This window comes from Macrosteles quadrilineatus, unplaced genomic scaffold (genome assembly GCF_028750875.1).
Source record: "Macrosteles quadrilineatus isolate MER2022 unplaced genomic scaffold, UCM_ALF_1.0 Scaffold_7__1_contigs__length_78375512, whole genome shotgun sequence".
Taxonomy (NCBI): Eukaryota; Metazoa; Arthropoda; class Insecta; order Hemiptera; family Cicadellidae; genus Macrosteles; species Macrosteles quadrilineatus.
Window position 1 is genome coordinate 56,684,947 of NW_026542600.1, and position 21,287 is coordinate 56,706,233.

The window sequence follows — 21,287 nt, forward strand, 5'->3', positions numbered from 1 at the left end:
GAGAATGATTGTTTAACAACAACCTTATATTGTGAGATCAAGATAATATGTAATAGATTGTTCCATCATTCTCTATTTTAGACACATTTATTCATGTTCACAACAACATTAGGTAAAGACACTATCATCAGCAGGTACCTGAATTTCTCCTGAAGTTCTCACAATACATACGGAAAGCAAATGTCTAAAAACACTTGAAACATATATTACACCTATACTAACTCACAAGACGGTAAATGCATGTAAAAGGTGGGGTGATCGATTTTCATTAGACACTCCAATCATCATCAGACCCAATAGGCCTATTTACAATGTATACTACACACATTTTTTTAATTTATGTTATAAAAAAAAATTAGAGTAAATTAAAAATGCCCTTTTGAAACATTAGAACATCCATGGAATAGGTTAAGGAATTACTAGACAGAGTGAATATAAAATAGCATTTTATTTACAATATATTAAACAACACTTTTGAATCCTTATCCATGTGAAAGATTAACAAAAGTTGTTCAATAATAATTTGAGGTAAACTTTTTAGGATCTCCTAAGCATTTGCCCTCTTAAGAAGAAGCCATGCCGACAGAACGGGGCCTGCAATGGAGGACCTTGCCAACAGGACACGGAGGTCGTGGATTGGCAAGACTACTCTTCTGGGAGACTCGAGCTTCAAAACGGGTTCTGGTACTACGTCAATGATAAGAAGGAGATATTTGAGATCTTGGATATGTGTGACGACTCCGACTATATGTTGGTGGGAGGAAATACAGCTCATGGTTAGTTCTAAATCAATTCTCATGGTATTTGTGTGGCATTATCATTGTTACATGATGTTTCTGATAATAGGGCTTTAAGGAATACTTGTACCTGACATGTTCCTTGGTTACTTTTGCTGTAGATGGTAGGAAGCTTATAACAAACTATTGATATCAAAAGTATATCAGCTACATTCTCACTACTAACCAGGGTAACATTCAACAAGTTAAATAACAATAAACTGGCAAAGTATAGATATTTCTCAGAGTTCACAGAATAGTGTACTTCTTTATTTTTATTTTCTCCCCCTATACATACAATATGGAAAAAAGTATTGTTTTCGTCAAAATATTTGAGTTTGAGGGGAAATATCCGTTTTGGGTCCCCCTAAACCCAAAAAAGTGGTTTTCAAAGTGATGTCTGTGTGTGTGTCTGTATGTACAGGTGTTATGGTCCTTTTAACTTAAAATAAAATTGTACAACTTCCAATGCTGTAAAAATTACAGTTCAAAAGTTGTTGCAGTTTTTGTGATTTCACGCATAAAACATCAGTTACTCCCACACATCTTACCCAAGAGTTTATCACAAGCTAATAAGGGAGAAAGTATATGTTAGTATGCTGAGACCATATATTACTAATTGTAAACATCAACAGTCCATCACCATAAACTTATGCCTCCTGCAATGATCCACATTATTATTTTTTTGAAAATTTGCAATATACTCGAGGAAAATGTATTAAAAATGTCAGTACCAAAATCATAATATCAATGCAACCATTTGAGGTATTTGATATGGAAATCACTAACTTTTTAAAATTAAGAGTACTATTATATGGATAATTTTTAAGTAATATTACAATACTATATTTGGTAGATATATCTAGTAGATCTGGTATGGAATGAGGTTTTATATTTTTTTTTACTGTATTTTCTTAAGTTTTTATGAGCCTAGAAAATGTCTGCCTGTTTGTCCAACTCTGTTTACTTTATCTAATGCAAAAGTGATGATTTGACTTTTGACTATTGACCTTTACATGGCAAATTTAGAAAGAAATCTAGATTGATTGGAGTTTTTGTTGTCTAGGTGTGTATCGGAGATCACCAGTGAAGCACTACATCAGTACAAGTAATGTAGCTCAACTCCACTCAATCGTGGAGGCTGGTGGTACAATAGTGTTAGGGGCCAACAACTCTCTAACTGCAACAATGGAATTCTTCTACAAGAAGAGTGTTCAGGATCCAAAGAATTTCGGCTACTTGAAGACTCTTGCTGATCATATAGATGTTGTAGCAAATGTCCCAGTGAGAAATGTAAGACTTAGTTGTAAATATTGATTTAAATACCGTAGTTTAATGAGAATTAAGAGCATGGTTGTGTAATTAATAGACATTTTTATTGTGTATATTCGTCATCTTTTGAACACAAAATTTATTGTTTTACAAAACAAGCTTTTGATTGTTAAAGAATCATCCCATTCTATCTAAAGACTTGTCCACAGAGTCTTGTAGGTGGACTTCTACCATCTAGGTCAGCGACAGACAAACTCCTTATGAGTTTTAGACCAAACCAGACCATGCCATTGATCTGGAGTATTTTCTCCTGGTTCCAGTGGCGGATCTAGAACAGTCACAAGGGGGGGGGGGGCAATCGGGGAGTCTGGGGGGTTCGGGAGTACCCCCCTGAACAATTTGTGTAAACTAAGTCTCCAAAATGGCAGTTTTATACCATTTCTTTTTCCAAAGTTAGTGTGACAAATTATTTTACGCAATGTGTATGCACTACTGTATTACATGCAGTAAAAAAATATGTATATGTATGCCCGAGGGAGTGGCTCTGGATCCGCCACTGCCTGGTTCAAGAGATAATACCTGAGAATACTTGGTGATTGATTATATACATAACGATCAACCATTTTGTTAAGCTATAGCATAAACAGTTGTAAATAAAGATTTTTTTTCTTACTCTTGGCATTTGGTGCTTAAAGTGTTAAATAAAATTAATGTGGTAAGATTGAGTAACGGGTCCATGTTTACTATTCATCTTATTTTTTTTATTTTTTATGGTTGCTTGAAGAAAATCAACTGAGAGGGTTTAGCATGATTTGGAATTCTCAAAAACTCCATACCACCCTTTCTAATTATGCCCATTCAATATCAAACGAGGTTACTGTACTTAATATTGGTACAAAAACGATTGGTATAGTTTTATAATTTTTATTTTAGACTGGAACATTAGCTGGTAACCTTTCTATCAAGAATCAGCACAAGGAGTTCCCATCAGATATATTCTTGATGCTTGAAACCGTTCGAGCTGTCATTGTTTGTGGTAAGTCTATTTTCAATATACAATACAGCTCGGTATTTTATTTGCTGAGAAACTGAGCAATTAAAGTACACTCGCCTGATTGTCAATTAAAAACGTTATCAGTTCAATCCAGAGAAAATTTAGTTCCCGATGATGATAGCTCCATTGAGAGCCAAAACTAGTCGTAACGCAACCATTTGGATTATCAACAATACAGGTATTTAAACCACTTTTATTAAAATTTTGCAGGTTGCTTACAAATATGCTGCATCTATAAATGCTAGTAACGCAGCACACATTTTTACCCAAATTTAATTTGGAATTTTTGGTTTTCTTACTTGATCTTCAGTTTATAATTTTTGTTTTTGATATCAATTACATTTTTACTTGCTGTTTTAAGATTAAAATATAAATCTTTGGGAACAAGAATGACCTTAGTTATCACACTTGAAATTATTACTTTGGAACATTGCACTGTTTATGCATATAAAGTGTAATTTGTCGAAAATAAAATTAGGGAAATTTATTATTACTACAACTTGTATTAGTAAAAAGTTATTTATGTACCTTTAGAGGATGCTATGGAGCAGGAAACAACCATGTCACCCTTGGAATTTCGAGACTTTGATATGACAAAAAAATTGATGACTAAAATCATCATGCCATCAATCAACAGTGATCAATATATCTGCAGAACGTTCAAGGTACTTGTAGCATTGCAGTTGAAATTTAAGTAGCTATATGTTTATGTGTTCTACAAATAAATCTACCTTACTATACTAATGCAAGAGTTTCATATCCCATTTATTATACTTGTAGCTACCTGAAAAAAAAATTCATCTAGCACTGCTTGTGTATCTTGTTACTGTATAATTCAAATCGAGAACTTGAACTTGATCATTTGACTTGAATATTTTCATGTAAACCTTCTTAAACTACATCTGTGGTTGACAATGTAAATATTTGTTGTTTTAGATAACCCCAAGAGCCCAAAACGCTCATGCTTATGTAAACGCTGGGTTCCTTTTCAAAGTGGACAAGAAGAATAAATACAAGATTCTTGAAAAGCCAAATATAGTGTTTGGTGGAATCACTCCAGGTTTTGTAAGTAAATTTTGTACAATGATAAATAATGTTCTGTTATTATTTGTGTGTAGCCTATACTAGAGAAATTGAGTAGCAGATCATTCAGCTATAATGATATTTCAATGGATATAATGGTTTAAATAATAGAATTGTATTCTTCTTTGTCACTTCAACGAGATTATATTTACAACTCGCCTTTGGCTCGCCGACAGGCCCCCATTGTAGGGTGGTGGCTTATTAGATTACTTACTACAACCTTGGTAAATTTCAAGTCTCTAGCACGTTTCTTAACAGTTCTGTCAGCATACCAAAGTAAGCCACTTTAGAGCTTATTCCCCATAAAAATAACATAGGGAGAATTTAAAACTTCTGGTTGGGGGGGGGGGGGTTGATAGAGGCCAAGACCTATAAGCGGCAAGAAGCCAAGACAAATAAAAATAACGTTAATATTTAAAGATTTTTAATGTTGAAACTTTGGGGCAACAATCCTGCTACATGTCAAGTTTTTTGCCTGTCTATTCTAATTGAAATAATGAAATAATTAATTTATTTCCTCCAATAAAAACACACAATGGATACAAAATTGGCTTGGAAATTAACTGGCCACTTTATCCAGTACTTGTGGCCAGTGTATAGAGAAACTTAGGTATCAGTATCGTATCAGTGAGTCCAGTCTTCCACTTAACTGATTACAGGGTTACCACTGCCTGTGACAATTTCATTTTCTTAAAAATTAAAATTTTAACTTATGTAACAGAAAATAAAAGTATCTTTTTAACAAAAATATAATATCACTAATAAATATTACTTAAAATAACATACTTCTATACAATACACAATGAGAAAATTCAAACAGCCTATTGCAAAATACTCCTGAGACACCAAGTATCCTCAATATTAAATAACCAATCTTTCACTTTATTTGAAAATAGGTTAATAGAATTGCATGTTTTTATTTCAATTGCTAATTGATTATAGATGAAAGGACCTAGAAATAAAAACGAATGTTTAAAAATCTCTTTGTTGACCTTGGGTGTTCTAACAATCATTTTATCTATTCTTCTCGTGTTGTAGTAAAGGTCTTCAGTTCCATTATTCCCACTTTGCACAAAAAAAGCTTTTAAAACCTTAATATTATAAAGATTTTGAATTGGCATTATTCAAGAACTTTCTTATAGAACTTTCTCTTCCAGTTTTCCTAAAATTATGCGCAAAAAATGATTCTGAGTGGTTCTTAATCTATTTATAAAAGTTTTAAATGTTCCGCCCCACAAATTAGCCCATATTGTAATCTTGAATTTATTAATGCAAGATATAATGTTTTTAATAGAGATTCTGCACAAATGTTTTTTAAAAAGTAAAACTTCATAATTGATTGTTTAATTTTTGAATGCAGACCCTGAATTTAGACTAATGCTCAGGTAGAATTTTTTTTGAAATATTGGGGGGTTCAATTTTGGTAAGGGGGGTGAAATTTAGTATGTTTTTTTAAGTATTCCTAGGTTATAACCGAAGACTAATGCTTTTGAAAGATACGAGAAAGTCCTAAGCACCATGAAAGTTGTTTAAGAATTGTTCTGGGAAGGTTGTATAATTTGTTTAGGAGGGGAGAGGTTAAACATTTAATAATGGAAATTTCTTAAATATTTAGGGCATAAGTACGTCATCATACTAGATGTCAAGTATCTAGCACGTATGTGAAGCAGTGACAATATACAATTGCACAAGTAGTGCACATATAAAAGATGTTGAATACTTTGAAAATCTATCATTTTTAATTTTATTGAGGGGATGAAATTATTTAAATGTCACTTTTGGAAGTTTTACTACAGAGTTGAGTTCATTAAAAGTACAAATATATATCCGAAAAGTAATTTAAATAATTAAAAACCCGTTGAAAATCCAAGAAGTTCTTTAAATCTAAGAAGGACGTTTTTTTGGGGTTGGTTTTTGGGAAAACACCTAAGAGCGTATCGTTGAAAATTTAATTTCTGACAGTGAAAATTCTTTCAATCCTTTTCTAGGTCACCGTTTTTTAGTTAAAGCCGTTTCAAGAAAAAGCAATTTCTCAAAAATTGTTTTTTTTTAATACTTTAGGGAGTAAAAATCTGAAGATGTATGATTTTTTATGTTTGTAGGTGGTTCAGGTCTAAGACGGTCCTCCACAAAAAAACGTCAAGTCTCTACCTTGGTTTTAAATTGTTTCTGATCCCCATTTCAATTAAAGTCAGGAACTTAAAAAATTATTTCCCGTAAGAATAACATGAGGGAGATTCTTAAATAAAGAGGGAGGTTTAAACGTGATTTAGACTGATGCACGTGCGGTGGCCATAAGATAGATATAAGGGGGAAATCGATTTAGAAGGGGAGGGGAATTTTTTACATGATAAGTTACTTTTGTATTCCTAGCTTAGTGTAAGCTATATATTACTTTAAACTGTTTACAGTTCAAATTCCCTTGTGCTTATATTATAGGTAAAGAAACTGTTATAACCTCATAAAAGTGGTAAAATCTTTTATATTTTTACATTAAACATAAGTTTTAGGGTTAAGGAGTAAAGTTACAAAAAACATGTAACAACTTTTAGATCGCACCAAGGAGGGTACTAATCAGTAACAATATTCGCAATAAAATTGTGTATAGGTGGAAAAAGTAGCGATCTCTCGATGAAAAATCCTTGGTAATATCAAGAATGGTAAACAGCAAGTACGAGTGAGCTTAAGACAGAGAGAAGCCAGCATATGTGTTACTCGGCAAACGTATTAACTCAAACAATCAAAGACAGCAAAGTAGCACAAAATATCCAAACTCTAAACGGCCGTAATCTTTATCCAAGACCTATCAATTCTGTCTGATCAAAGGATAAAATTCAATCTTCCTAGACTTCCAGTCTCCTCAGGGGGCTGATGTGGCGTCAACTTCTTCCCAGCTGTATATTGTATCATTTATTTGAATATTTATTTTGCAACAGCATGTTTGTTTACTGTTATTAAATATGTTTTTCCTACAGTCCTACAGTCCTACAGTCAAAAAGTGGTCTTCCTTGCACTGATTATAGTATAGAAAGTTGCTAACTGCTGCATTTACTTACTTTTGCCGCACGGCGCACACCAGTATTCCAACCAAACACAAAACAGCGTACTTTTATCAGGCAATTAATACGTGTACACTTTGAAATAAGTTGGCAACACATAAAGATATTACGACTACGATAAGCTGGTGCAGCATTTCCGATTTCTTTCCATGTTTGAATTTAACTTAAACCTAAAAACGTGTTGTACAATGTTTGAAAGTCTAATTATTTATATTTTTTATAGTAACTGTAGGAAAATATAATGTCTAACTTGAGTGCAAACTGCCTTTGATGCACTCGAGAAACTTTCCACACTCGCCTACGGCGTGTAAACATTTCTCTCGTGTGAAGCAACAAGCCACTTCGCCCACTAGTTACACAAATGACTATTGTTTTGTTTTCTGTTACGTTAGGGGAAAGTCGTGTAGTATCGGACAGCGGGTAGTATCGGACAAACGCTGTTTCTAGCTTTTGCCGCAAGAGGCAGCACTGAATAGGACATCAGCAGAAGCACCTAGGAGAAAGACTACGAGAGCGCCAATACGAGTTTCATGCCTCAGTAAACGTCGGTGCTGTGACGATTTTTTAGTTTTTCGTCATGATTTTTGTGCCCGTACTCTCTTATGTTTAAGACATCAGTGTGCTAAACTGAGAAAGTACTTTTTGTTAAAAACATCATTATTTGATAGTAAATGGGTTGTACTTTGTTTTGTAGGCGAATGATTAGTTTAGTTTGGTTAGTACGGAAATGGTAGGCAAAATGACGGACCATGTTGGTCGGATAGTATCGGACAAGCTCGCGTCGGGTAGTATCGAACAGAATGATTAGGTTATAAATTATTGAAATAATGTTAAAAACAATTTAACGTAATCGATAATAACCTCCCGTTAAATATTTTTAGGTGTTCGAACATGGGGAAAATACGGCATAAATGGTATGAATCTAATATGAAACAAGCAATCAACCAAGTTTTATTGAAGAAATTAACAATAAGACAAGGTTTGCTGTCCCAAAGAGCACTTTGGGGGACAGAATTAAGTCCTTATCACAATGACAGGTGATAGAAATTAAACCAGAATTTGGTAGCTTACACTTGAAAAGGACATTTACTGATGACCAAGAACAGATTTTGTACGAACATGTTAAGTCTTTAGATAGCCAGCTAATGCCTTAGGGTAAAGACAAATTTTTAAATCTTGCTTACCAGTACGCTAAAGCTTTAAAGATTAAGACTAGATTTAATTAAGAAAAACAAAACCAGGTAAAGATTTGTTTATGAGCATGCATCCCAGACTTGAGGATGAGGACGGCAGAATCAACCAGCCTGCAACGAGCATCTGGTTTAGCAAAGATTAAGTAGACCTTTTTTATTGTAAAAAAACGTTTATTGTAAAACCCATTTTTTATACTTAAAGTTAAGTTTTTTAAAGTGTTGAAACAATTCGTAACGATAAAAGTGTGTTTTCAGGCTGCAAGTAGTTGTATTTTACCTAAAAGCAGTTGTAGTTAACCCTGTCCGATATTACCCTCCAAAAATCAGATGAGCTCAAATGTAAGGGTTAGAAAAAGTGTGGAAAAGTGATAGGCCCTATATGCGTTTTTAAAAGAAATATTGTATTGATTGTGTATATAAATAGCATTTCAAACTTTGATGTAATGCATAGTAAATAATGATTTCTCTTATCACTAATTAGAAAGTGGGAAAAAAGCCTTAGTGTCCGATACTACCCGACCTTCCCCTATACCTGAAGGATTATTCTTTTGTTAGTAAATCATTATATATTTCTCGTTCATATGGTGGTTACTATATTATAAAGATTCAACATCAATCACTATAGCTTCAATCTCATAAAGTGTTAAGTGCAACTCCTTTAATATTTTTAAAGTGAATTTTCAAACAACCCAGCTCTGTTTACAGTTGTGGCAATGGTATAATCCCCATGCAGTGGTAGGAGAAATTTATTATATTTACAATTTCATTTGAACAGGTACATGCGACAGCAGCAGAGAATGAATCAGTAGGAAAAGAACTTTTGGACCCCAACACACTGAAATCAGTTTTGCAAAAACTGTCAGCAGAAATTAAACCTGACCATGAAGAACCAGATGCAAGTCCTGAATTCCGTCGTGGACTTGCTTGTTCTCTGTTTTATAAGGTAAAGTACCAAACTTTTAAATAAATAATTGTTACAGATAAACGTAAGTACCTACAAAAAGACAAATTTCATTGATTTATTACTATTGACATTATGGTGAAAAATTAGGACTTTTATTACCCTTTGAAGTATATTCCTTTATAAATTAAATTGGAACAAAAATCCAGTATTAAAAATAAAACCCCAATGAATGTTTATAAGAACTGTCCTTATTTTCTTTAGATTACTTTAAAATGGCTATATCATAGTTTAAGCATTAGTTTTAGTTTATTTTACAATTTTCATCTATAACTATGTATACTTATGAATAAAGATTCATAAGACCAGAAGATTTATAAAGGTTCAATAAAACTATGACTATGGCACTTAATTTAATTTTTCTTACTTTTTAACACCTTAAAATGGTATAAATACCTTTTTAAAGGTAATTCTTAAAAACTGCTTACAGCAACTAGTTACAACACCAAGTTGGATCGATCATTGGGGGGAGAACGATCACGATTGATACGATCACCAAACGATGTTCACGCAGGCGCTTATATCGTCCAATACAGTTCTAGTTGATTTGCAAAGAGGGGGAAGCGTTGTTTCCCTCGTTCGTGTACAGCCGACGCGACCAAGAAAAAAATTGGCGATTCCGCGCTAAAACGAAATTAGTAATTTCAATAAGCACTTGTACTACAAAATGTTCAGAGTTTTTGCACAGTCAAATTAGTGTTTACTGCACAGAAAATTATGAGAGTTTGAGACTTGAGTTCAGTGAAATAATAACGAAAAATAAACATGTGGCTTTACAAAGGACGCGGACAAAGTTGCAAAGTGGCAGGTTTCCAAAGCGTGATTCAAAGCACATCGGGCTCGAAGGACCAAAATGTTTGATATGGGAGTTGATAAGAGTTGAGAAAAACAGTTGCACATACCTTTTTAATGAGAAAATCCAACACTGGAAGGTAGCAGGGGGAATGGGGATTGGGTGAGCTCACCACGCTGAGGGACACACAAGAAGTTCTTGAAGTTCTGATGCACTGCCCACACTCGAAAGGGAGAATTTAATATTATTATTCACTGATAAGAGATAGAGAGGTTTTTAATGTGGGGACACTTCCACCACGAGGTGGTCAAAAGACCGAGATTGCCAGAAAAACGGCGCGGCGCGGCACATACGTCTGATCGAGGAAGGTTTTAGACGCTAACTGAATAAAATCATGGTGGGGAAATTTGAGTTTTCCATGAGAGGGAAAGAGACAGAGATAGATCACGCCATATGACGTAGGCATCGTATGATTTTGAGGAGAATATGAGGGAGGGGAATTGCCGTGGTGTGTGTGTGTGTGTGAGTAGAGTGGAATACATTTTACAGACTTAAAATAAATAATTAACATACAAATAAATGTTAAAAACCTACGCACACTGTTAATTAAATGTTAATAAAATTAATGATTAATTATGAATTTACTATCATATTTACAAAACCGTATTGAACACAGAACTATATTTAAAAAATCTTTTTAGACTAAATATGAAGTTGAAATTACTTCAAATAAGCAACTCCTTGAAACACCTTATAGGCCTACTAAATAAATTTTTTACTCCGATTTTTTTCTTGAAAACAATTGTAATTGATTCCTGTATTTTTTAGATATAATGCTCATTGTCATATAATAAATTAAATCAGGTCACTGGACTAATATTAAAGAATGTATATGTTGTGAAGAAATACTATTTTTTCTGACCTTCCTTGGACAGTTTGTGCTAGGAGTGTCGCCGCAGTCCTTGGCCCCCCCTCTCCGCAGTGGAGGAGAGATCCTGACTCGACCCGTCTCCTCGGGTCATCAGGAGATTTCCACTGACCCATCCCTCTACCCGGTCAGCAAACCCATCCCCAAGATAGAGGCATTGGCTCAATGTTCAGGTATTAAACATTTGTAGGTCAACACTAGATTTTTTTATGCCTACCTTCAAATCCTACGACGCTAGGTTCTAGCCTGGAACTGTTTTATACATTACTTCAGGCTTGTCCTAGAGGGTCGCGGCATTATCACATAAAAAGATAAAATCCATTGGTGTTTGGCCAGATTTCAACCCGGAACCTCAGGCTCCAAAGCCCGGAGTCCACCCATAGACCAGCTCGCCCCCCGGAGGTCAACACAAGATTAGGTGGATTAAAAATGTTAACAAGAACACTCCTTTTATTAACAAGGCTTCTTTTTGGCCCTAACACTTTTAGTTCCGTTAAAAACGGCAATGAGTATACCCTCTTGGCTCCAGGGACGGATTTCCCACTAGGCACACTAGGCCAGTGCCTAGGGGCGGCACCCGTCAGGGGCGGCAGGAGAACCGCAGGAGAAAAAGAGAACTGTTGTTTTTAGTTCTCTTTTTAGTCTTTTTCTGTCAAAACAATCTGTCGAGGATTAAAATCAAGTTAGAAAATGTATATTCAGAATGCATTTTTAATCTAAAATTAAACAATTTAAAACCCACTCGCTTAGTAATTTTCTGCTTGATGAATGTTCTATTATTTAATGTTAATAGTCTTACCAAACCACAGAAACTCTTAATGAGAGAGGACGGTTTAATTTTAACTGTGCAATCAACATTGTTTTTATTTCTTTAACCCTCTAGGTGACGCATTGACCACCTGTAAATGTCACTCAGTTTTCAAGACTTTTGTGGAGTTTGATTAAAAAATTAATAAAAAATCTAAATGATGACATAGATATATAACATTGTATATGTTCTTAAAGCAAAAAAAAATTATCTATACATTGAATCAAGAATCAAGAACTTTATTGTCATTGACCTTTTACAAGGAATAGACATAGTCAAAACTAAAACTATAAAAACTATAAAAAATACAGTAGTCTATATTAAAAATCAATGTCAACATTAGAAAGTAAATATTCTGTTATACAATAATATGGATTTTTGATGAGCCACTCAAACATTTTTGACTTAAACCTATTAAAAGGAACCAGTTTTGCTGCCGGACCTAATTTATTAAAAAACCGTATGCAATTTATTTTATGGCAGTTATGTGTTTTGGCCAATCTATGGGCAGGGATTTCTAGATTGGATTTGCCTCTTGTATTGTAAGAGTGTTTTTATACTTCTAAAAGAAAACTTTTCACTAAAAACTGCAGTCTATCCATTCAATTTGCAATAAATTGGTAGAACTTTATTATACAACAACATTTTTAACATAAAACTTGTTTAAAATTTTGAAAAATATAAATTATTTAGGACCACAAACAGTCAGACTGTATCAAGTTAACCTCCAAGTTAACCTCAACTCAAGTAATTACGGTGATTGACACCTAGAGGGTTAATTCTAAAAAATTTCACAGCATCAAGCTGTATTTTTATTTATCAAATATTGTTTGCTAGGTGAGGCTGAATACGCTAATGATATTCCTAATCAACCAAATGAAGTTTACGGAGCTTTCGTGTTGTCAACCAAAGGACCTGCAGACTCCTTCACCCTTGATGCATCTGAGGCTTTGGTGAGTTGAATCAATGGTGGAAAGTGAAGAAACACAGCAATAAAACATGAATTTGAAAATGATAGGATTTGTGTTAACACCCTACTCAAAACAGTTCGATAAACACAAATGCTACTTGGGATAATTACATGGCATCATATGTATAGTAAGTATTTTGTAAGGAACTAAATTGATTTGTAGAACAGACAAATTGACTTTGCGTTGTCAAAGCCATCTTCAGACATTTTAAAGGGAAACAGCCATATATCCAATACATATCTGTTTTTTTTAGATGTAGCAGTAATTTAGACCATTAACTTTAATTATTTCACAAGTGTACCTTTTTCACTCTAACTCATCCAACATCTAAATGCAAATATCAATATTAAATCAATTCACTGCAGCTCTTGATTTGTAAAAATTGAGGTATCAGAAGCTAAAATTAACTTAGACCTATAAGCTCTTCTCTATATCCTCCCTACCACCCCTATCATCACCCCCCCCCCCCTTTCCAATAGAATGTGAGATTGACCTAAGAACAATAATAGTTAGAACAGTACTGTATGTAACGTCAGTATTGTTCTTAAATTCTTCATCAGCAGTTTGAAAACATTTGTTAAATTATTTTTCTAAATGTTTACTCAAAGATCGACCATGCAAAATATCTGAAACCCAGATGCTGTGTTTTGAGGAAGAGATTTAGATGGCTTGCTGCAGAATTTGAGGACTTTTACTGATTATAGATCATGTCACAGACATTTCCATTTTAATGTTTTACAAAACAGTTTCTTCTTTGCAGAAACTCCCAGGAGTTGTGGCTGTTCACACGGCAAAGGATATTCCTGGCAGAAACTCTGTTCTTTATCCGGTAGCATTTGGAGGAGTTGTTGATGAACCTGTGAGTTATTACATATGTATATATGAAATTCTGGGCAGTCAAGCTTGGAGTCTATTTGACAGCTTATAAAAGATGTAAAGTAATACACTCTTTGGGAAGTTATCATTGCAGTTTACCTAATCAAGAATATAACAAACTTTAAATCATCATCTCTACCTCAGTAATCTTTAGATAATGAAAATAAAAATGTATTTTTTCATTATGAACTTACAATAGAAAAAGAATAACTCAAAAAGTGATTCAAGACATCCTAAGCGGTTCAAGCCAAGGCTATTTCAGCCAAGTTCTTATTAATTGATCTAGGTATATTGCTATCAAACTGTGCATCCTCAATCAGGATTCAAATCAGGTGGTTGAAGGACCTTAAAAATCGGGGGGGGGGGGTTTAATGTCTAGAACTGTGTCTCAAAACCTCCATTACATATTTAATTACTCATTTTTTGTTTGAATTTATATTTCTAGAGTTCAACTGGGGCTTTACCCCTATGGAACTGCCACTGTCCTCAATCAATATCCTTGTTTATGTTCGCAGCTATATGCAGACAAGAAGATACCATGTGCAGGATATCCCCTGGCTACTGTGTTTGCAGAGTCTCATACGCTTGCTATGAAAGCTGCAAATTTGGTCAAGGTTACTTACCAGGGTGTCCAAAAACCTGAGATCGACGTCAAGAAAATAGTTGAGGGCGGTGACAAGAACCGAATCTGGGGACCAGCTGCACAAAAGAAAGCTGACTCTGTCAAAAGTGAGTTTAAACTGGTCAGCTTAATTATTGCTGCTAGATGTACCTATAAATTGAATGAAATATGTCAAACAGCTCATGATTTTTTCAACTTTTAGCCTGATGTTAATGTTCCTAGATTTAGAGTTAAGAGTGTACTTCAATGTGCATTAGATACGGAATTCAAAATGCATAGCAATGTCAAAAATAATGTTTCAACATTTAATAAAAAAGCTGAAATACCTTAAAATGGTAAAGTGATCGTGTTTCAACCCTGTTTTATTACTTTTGTGACTTCATCCATCCAGATCAGTACGTAAAAAAACTAGGTTTTAACACAAGTTAAATGGCTGTGTTATATAATTATCTCTTTTAAGGTTACACACAAACAAAAAACAGAAAAACATGTATGCTTAAACTGAAGTGATAAAATTGGTTGATGACAGCATATATGAGCCAAGACAAGGTTAAATGTAGGTTTAAGTACAAGCTCATTTAATGATAAAGACACAATTGTGTCAAAATATATATTTATACAACAAAACATGTAAAAATTGGGTTTAAAGACCTTCTCAAGGCAGCAATTTTAAGGGGCGGTATGATATCGTTTTATTTATCACAGTGATCTAGTGATAAATAAACATGAACATTTAAAGGGTTAACACTAAAAAATACTAAGTACCGAACTTTACTGAGTATATTTTAAGAAATAAATTTACTATAATGTTTTGGAGATTTGGCATAAAAACTTCCTTAGAACTCTCTGTAGAGCTTATTAGTATAAACCTGAAGAATGATCTATAAAATAGTGTCACTTTAACACAAAAGTTTTGTAAAACTATCATTGCCTACATTTAACTCATAATGTTGATCAAATCAATTTCAAATACCATTCGTTGTATGGGTGATGATCTTGATTTTACAGCCAATGTTAAGCACAAGGTGAAAGGATCATTTTGGATGCCGAGTCAATATCACTTTACCATGGAGACCCAGACTTGTGTGACATTGCCGTCGGAGGACGGACTAGATGTGTATCCTGCTACACAATGTCCTACGCAAGTCCAGGATGGTATTGCAGAGGCTTGTGGCATTCCTAGAAACAGGTACTAATTATTGTCTCAGGTATTTTGATTAAGAATTCTGACCAGATAGGCTTATTCAGAGGTGCCCATCCCCCCAAAACCAGAGGCGCAGCCCCCACCCCCCAAGCCAGAGAGAGCAGTCCCCCCCATTATATGCAGCCCTCTATTTAAACCTCCCCACAGCAAATTTACTTGGCAATTTCCCCTTACCACATAGAATGAAAATTTCAAGTGTCATTTAACGATACAAATTTTATATCTAACTAATAGATGGAACTTTTTCAATTTACAATTCAGAATTTGTATCGAAAGCGCTCCACGGTACCCCCCTCTTGGCACCCCTGGCTTTATTTGGTTTTTGATAGGAAGAACCGGCTTACCTGTACAGTGGGTGAGTCTTCTTAATAGCATTACTAAATAAATAACTTCTTAATCAGCATCGTACATGTTATTAAATTACCTGAAAGTACAAAATATACGTCAAATAACACTTGTAATAATATATTTACACTTATACTGTTGACTCACAAGACGGTTAATACATATAATAGATGCCAGGTTGTGATCGATTTTGGTTGGACACTCCAATCATCATCAGACCCAATGGGCGAATTACAAGAATCTCAATGGTTATAAGTAGGGACGCCATAGAGATTCTTGTCATTTGCCTGACCAAGGTTGATTGAGTTATTATGTTCACGGACACAAACAAAAACTTTAAATACTGTTTTTAGAATCTGGAGACACCAAAACAAACAAAAATCTGTCTCGGGACTAGGTTTTACCTTTACGATCTGCAGTAGTTTATTCCCTTTAGGGTTAATTCACTAAAAAGGCTTAAAGAATGCAACTGAAGATTGACGAAACCTCTGGTTCATTCTTGGAACATTTTATTCTAATTCATTGACTGTCAAGCTCTAGCTTGATAAATTTTCTCTCTCAAATCACACTATATGAGTTTTTATTTCAGTGTGAATTTGTCTATCCGTCGATGTGGAGGAGGCTATGGAAGCAAGTTGGGCAAATCAGGAGTGGTAGCCGTTGCTTGTGCTTTGGGCGCATACCAGCTACAGCGTCCTGTACGTATGGTGATGAGTATCGAGAGCAACATGGATGCTATAGGCAAACGGGCTGCATGTCTCTTCAAATACGAGGTCAGTAAGTTTACTGTTTTACCTGCTTTGTTTTGTGCCCATTGAAACAGTCACAGAAGCTTGGATGTGTGATTGCTTACAGTGCTAGAAATGATTACGTTCTATTCTCCTTTTTTGGTCCATCTGCAAATTCCAAAATACATTAGAAAATTGTTCAAACAATCACTGATATACATCAGTTTAAGGCGGCTTAAATTGGATATTTGCAATGATAACAAAAATAAGATATATATTTGAGCTAATTTCAAGTTACATTTCCAACATTAATCAATGACCTCCGAAACAAAACAAATATACCTGAAAATTATCAGTAAACTGTATAAAATTTTTATCATATATTATATTACGGTATGTGTTGATTTTTTAAGACCGGTGTTGATGATGATGGACTTATCCAATACCTAAACATCAACTACTACCAAGACGATGGATGGAACAAGAATGATACTATTGCTCCATTCACAATCCACCACATGAATAGTATTTACGATACCACCACCTGGACCATCAACGGATACGGAGTTACGACTGATCTTCCTAGCCAAACATGGTGCAGAGCCCCTGGTTAGTACATCACAGATGGTTGGATCTCGTCTTTATTCAACAGCATTATTTTAACTTACATTTAAGTTACTGGTTAAGTAATAGTTACTTCCACTGCTTACTAATGAGATAAGGGTCGTTGACTAATAGGAATCAGAGGCAGCGATAGAAAGCCTACAGGACCCGCGGTTTGGGGGGGGCCGTGAGCTAGGGGGGCCGCGAACATTTGATTACTTCTAGTCAGGTCAAAAATGTTACCTATGGGTCTCGGGCCGAAATCAGGTCGGTTCAAAATCGGTTTGCTTTGAAAACAATTGTTGATTTTTAATATAAAATATTGATTTTGAGCGGAACAGAGCCTAGCCTAAAAGTTTGAGCTTAACCAAAGAAGCTCACGAGATTGTAAGATTAATGCTTTTGCCACGATCGTGGATATCGAGGAGAACATTTCCTCGCGGATGACGATGACGATGTCTCCGCGGCTGCGTGAGATATTTATCTTTTGCAGCGATTGTGGAAGACGATAATGATGTCCAAACGATCGCAGGAGATGTTCAGGATTTTGCTGCGATAATACTAAGGCTATCCAGAAAGTAAAGAACGTTTCATCATGACGCCGCTAGGCATGTGCCGACCTCGTACATTTTGGTGCGTGCACACTTGGCAACTCAGTCGGTGTCCAACCATGACAACGGGAGAATTCTCGCGCTTCACGTTTTTTCACAATTTCAACTTAAGATGAACGCTGCGATTGAAAATCCCGCCAGTTATGAGGTGCGGTCAGTAATACAGTTTTTGTTGGTAAAAAACTAAAACCGGAACTTCTCCTCAAGTTTCACGGACTTTGTTGTTTGAAATTATCACACAACAAAGCGAAAGCTCCATTACCGGGGATTGGCGGTTTACGCAAATGTTTTAATCAAATTGAGCGACCAGTTCCATCAGTCACAATGCTTGGGCGTTCGCCCTACGCTTTGTCATGACTTATGAGCGTCAAATCAGCCATTTTTAAACTGAATTCACCATTTTCCACAGAACTTTTATTCATTACCAGGCACGGCCCTAGGGTCTTTGCCGCCCTGGGCGAGATCGGCAACCGCCGCCCCCCTCCCTCCCAAATACATCCCGTCTAATTGTTTACTCCCGGGCTCCATCCCTTCCTTGAACAATCGCCGAACTACAGTGTCTCCCTGAACTCTTAAATAATATGTACTAAGGGTTCCAAGTGTATAATGCACATTTTAAAATTATTTTCATTTCATAAACTAGTTCATAGTTGCAGAGATAAATTTTTGTTTTTTGTTTAAAATCTGACTTAAGAGTCAGCAGTACCTTCGGCCATCTTGGATTTCCCCCATAACGGCAATGTTGAAGTATATTACGACACTGTTTATTAAGATAAAAAGTTGCAAAATAGGTATCACATTTTAAAGCTATTGAAACCGCGGATGTGAATTGCTTTTCGGATTTGTTTTGGAGGTTGACAAAATCACAGTACAAATAAATCAATATATTTATGTAGTTTGCCAAATAGTAACAATTAAAATTTAAAAGTAGATAGCAAATCACATTCACGCTTTGATTTACTTTAAAATGAGACATTCTGCAACTTTGTATCTTAATTTACAATGCCGTAATATGCTTCAACAATTAACATTGCCGTTATGGGAAAATCCAAGATGGCCGGTGGTCCTACCGACTCTAAAAAATTTACCCGAAAGTAATCAGCTGTTAAGTTACAATTGCAAAGATTTGACAAAATGATGTGAATCTTAGGGAATAGTACCAAAAAATATCTGATGAAATTATTTTTACGTTCGGGCACACATAAACTACATTATCTCCACACAAACTGAACTAGTGAGCTTAAGGTATTTAAAAGCTATAAAAAAATAGCGTAAACAGATTTAATACAATCACTGACAACTGCCAACAGCAAAAGCACCTAAAGAAACTCAGTGACAGACAACACAAGTGCCAATCGCAATTCGTAACCCAGAGGGAAGGGAAGCCAATGCTACCACAATAATAAACACAACGTCAGGGGAAGTGGCAGGGAGGAATATGTCAAGCTCAATCCCAACCACTGCACTGTTGCTTTTGCTTTGACGCTGTCACTCACTGTCCTGGGTAATGTCGTAACGTGATGGCGGCAGTTGTTCTATACAAGCCGAGTGGTTTGTATTTGGGCTTGAATTATAGTTTTAAATCGATGCTTGAATTGGCGTTTATGTTCTTAGGCTTGTACTTTGCGTAAAATGTTATATAAAAAATTTTACTCTTCACATTCACATAATGAATTTATTAATTTATTCATATTTTAAAATTTACAGTTCCCTCAAATTTGTTTGCTGCCCTGTCTCTGCCGTCCCGGTTCCATCGCCCCGGCTCCCCCGCCCCGGCCCCACCTCCCCGGCCCCGCCGCCTTGGGCAATCGCCCACTTGGCGATCGCCCACTTGGCGATAAATGTCTATCGATTTTAAGTTTTTTGTCAACAAAAACTGTATCACCGACCACACCTCATAACTGACGGGATTTTCAATTGCAGCATTGATCTTAAGTTGAAATTGTGAAAAAACGTGCAGCGCCAGAATGCCCCCATTGTAATGGCTGGACGCCGACTGAGTTGCCGAGTGTGCACGCACCAAAATGTACGAGATCGGCGCACCCCTAGCGGCGTCATAACAGAACGTTCTTTACTTCCTGGATAGCCCTCGTATAAGACGATTTTAATGTTTCCATGTCCATGAGAGATATTCAAGATTTTTTCGCTATCTCAGGAGACGATTATGAAGTTTTTTCTGTGGGAGATATTAAGGATTGGGCCGTAAATATAGGAGACAATGATGTTGTTATTTAATGATGTCCTAGGTTTTGTTGCAATAACGGTAGACTATGATAATGTTTCCACGACTACGGGAAGTATTCACGATTTTGACGCGATCATGGAAGACGATGATATTGCCTTGGTAGAAAGTGTCAAGCAAAAGTGCAAGTTTAGGTGGAAATACCAGTGATAATGTTTTTAAAGATTATTGGGGGCCGAGGGGGTTAACAAACTTGCGGGAGGTGGGCCGCGGGGTCTCATCGCCGCCACTGGAGAGAGTATGTGTCAAATTGCTAATACCATATATTTCTAATGTTATCAAAACTCATGAGATTTGTTAGAATGATTGACTTCAATTATAAAATTATTCATATGGAGCAGAAAGGAGTAAACTTATTTCATGATGGTATAATAGCCAGATTACTGCGTTTGGCAACTAGTTATGGTGCCGAATTGGTGTCTGCTGGTTTTACATGCACAACCCTAGTGTAGTCACCATCACACTAAAAAATCTAAAAAGTATGTTGATGTAAACATTTTTATTTTTACTCACATATACAATCTGTGGATTGGTTTACAGGACATCAACTTGGTTTCTTTTTCCCTTCCATAAGCTTTTTATTGATCATAGGAAAAGAACAGTTATTAAATCTATCAGCTGATATACACAGCCTGGGTTTATGTGTCCTGGCTTTTGTTACACCTTCGGGAGAAAACTGTTAATTTTTTATTTAGTATGAGTAGGACTATATTTTTCTCTTAGTGCAAGAGGTGATGCATGCAATACAAATCATTTTTTCCTACAGTCACCCGACAAAGTTGGCTTCCTTGTACTGTTTATAGTACAGAAAGCTGCTAATTGCTGCATGTTTATACTTTGCCGTACGGTTTATACTTTGTCGTACGGTTTATACTTTGCCGCACATCAGGATTCCAACGAAACAACACAAAACAGCGTGGTTCTATTATGCACGTAAACCGTGTACGCTTGGAAATAGGTTGGCAACACTTAAAGATAATAATACTATGATCAGCTGATTGACTATTATAAACTACGATTTAACCTGTCATTTCGTGTTTATAGTTTCGGTATTTCTTAACTTTCTGGACTTTTCTTTTAAACGTTTTTAAAACATTCTTACGATCTTAATAAACAAGAAAATACCTTTAAAGCATTTTTTTAGGCGCGGAAACCACT

General features: G+C 35.4%; 1 protein-coding gene across 1 annotated transcript in view; it reads left to right on the forward strand.

The window, feature by feature from the left end:
• LOC128999016 (uncharacterized) overlaps window positions 1-21,287 on the forward strand; it is a 56,399-nt gene that overhangs the window by 20,531 nt on the left and 14,581 nt on the right. The window contains exons 6-19 of the mRNA XM_054425372.1: window positions 542-776; window positions 1,843-2,069; window positions 2,982-3,084; window positions 3,637-3,767; window positions 4,039-4,167; window positions 9,213-9,380; window positions 11,127-11,292; window positions 12,765-12,880; window positions 13,659-13,757; window positions 14,290-14,503; window positions 15,405-15,585; window positions 16,535-16,718; window positions 17,087-17,282; window positions 20,134-20,231. Coding sequence (XP_054281347.1) covers window positions 542-776; window positions 1,843-2,069; window positions 2,982-3,084; window positions 3,637-3,767; window positions 4,039-4,167; window positions 9,213-9,380; window positions 11,127-11,292; window positions 12,765-12,880; window positions 13,659-13,757; window positions 14,290-14,503; window positions 15,405-15,585; window positions 16,535-16,718; window positions 17,087-17,282; window positions 20,134-20,231 — 2,247 coding nt within the window. The remainder of the gene's footprint in view (window positions 1-541; window positions 777-1,842; window positions 2,070-2,981; window positions 3,085-3,636; window positions 3,768-4,038; window positions 4,168-9,212; window positions 9,381-11,126; window positions 11,293-12,764; window positions 12,881-13,658; window positions 13,758-14,289; window positions 14,504-15,404; window positions 15,586-16,534; window positions 16,719-17,086; window positions 17,283-20,133; window positions 20,232-21,287) is intronic.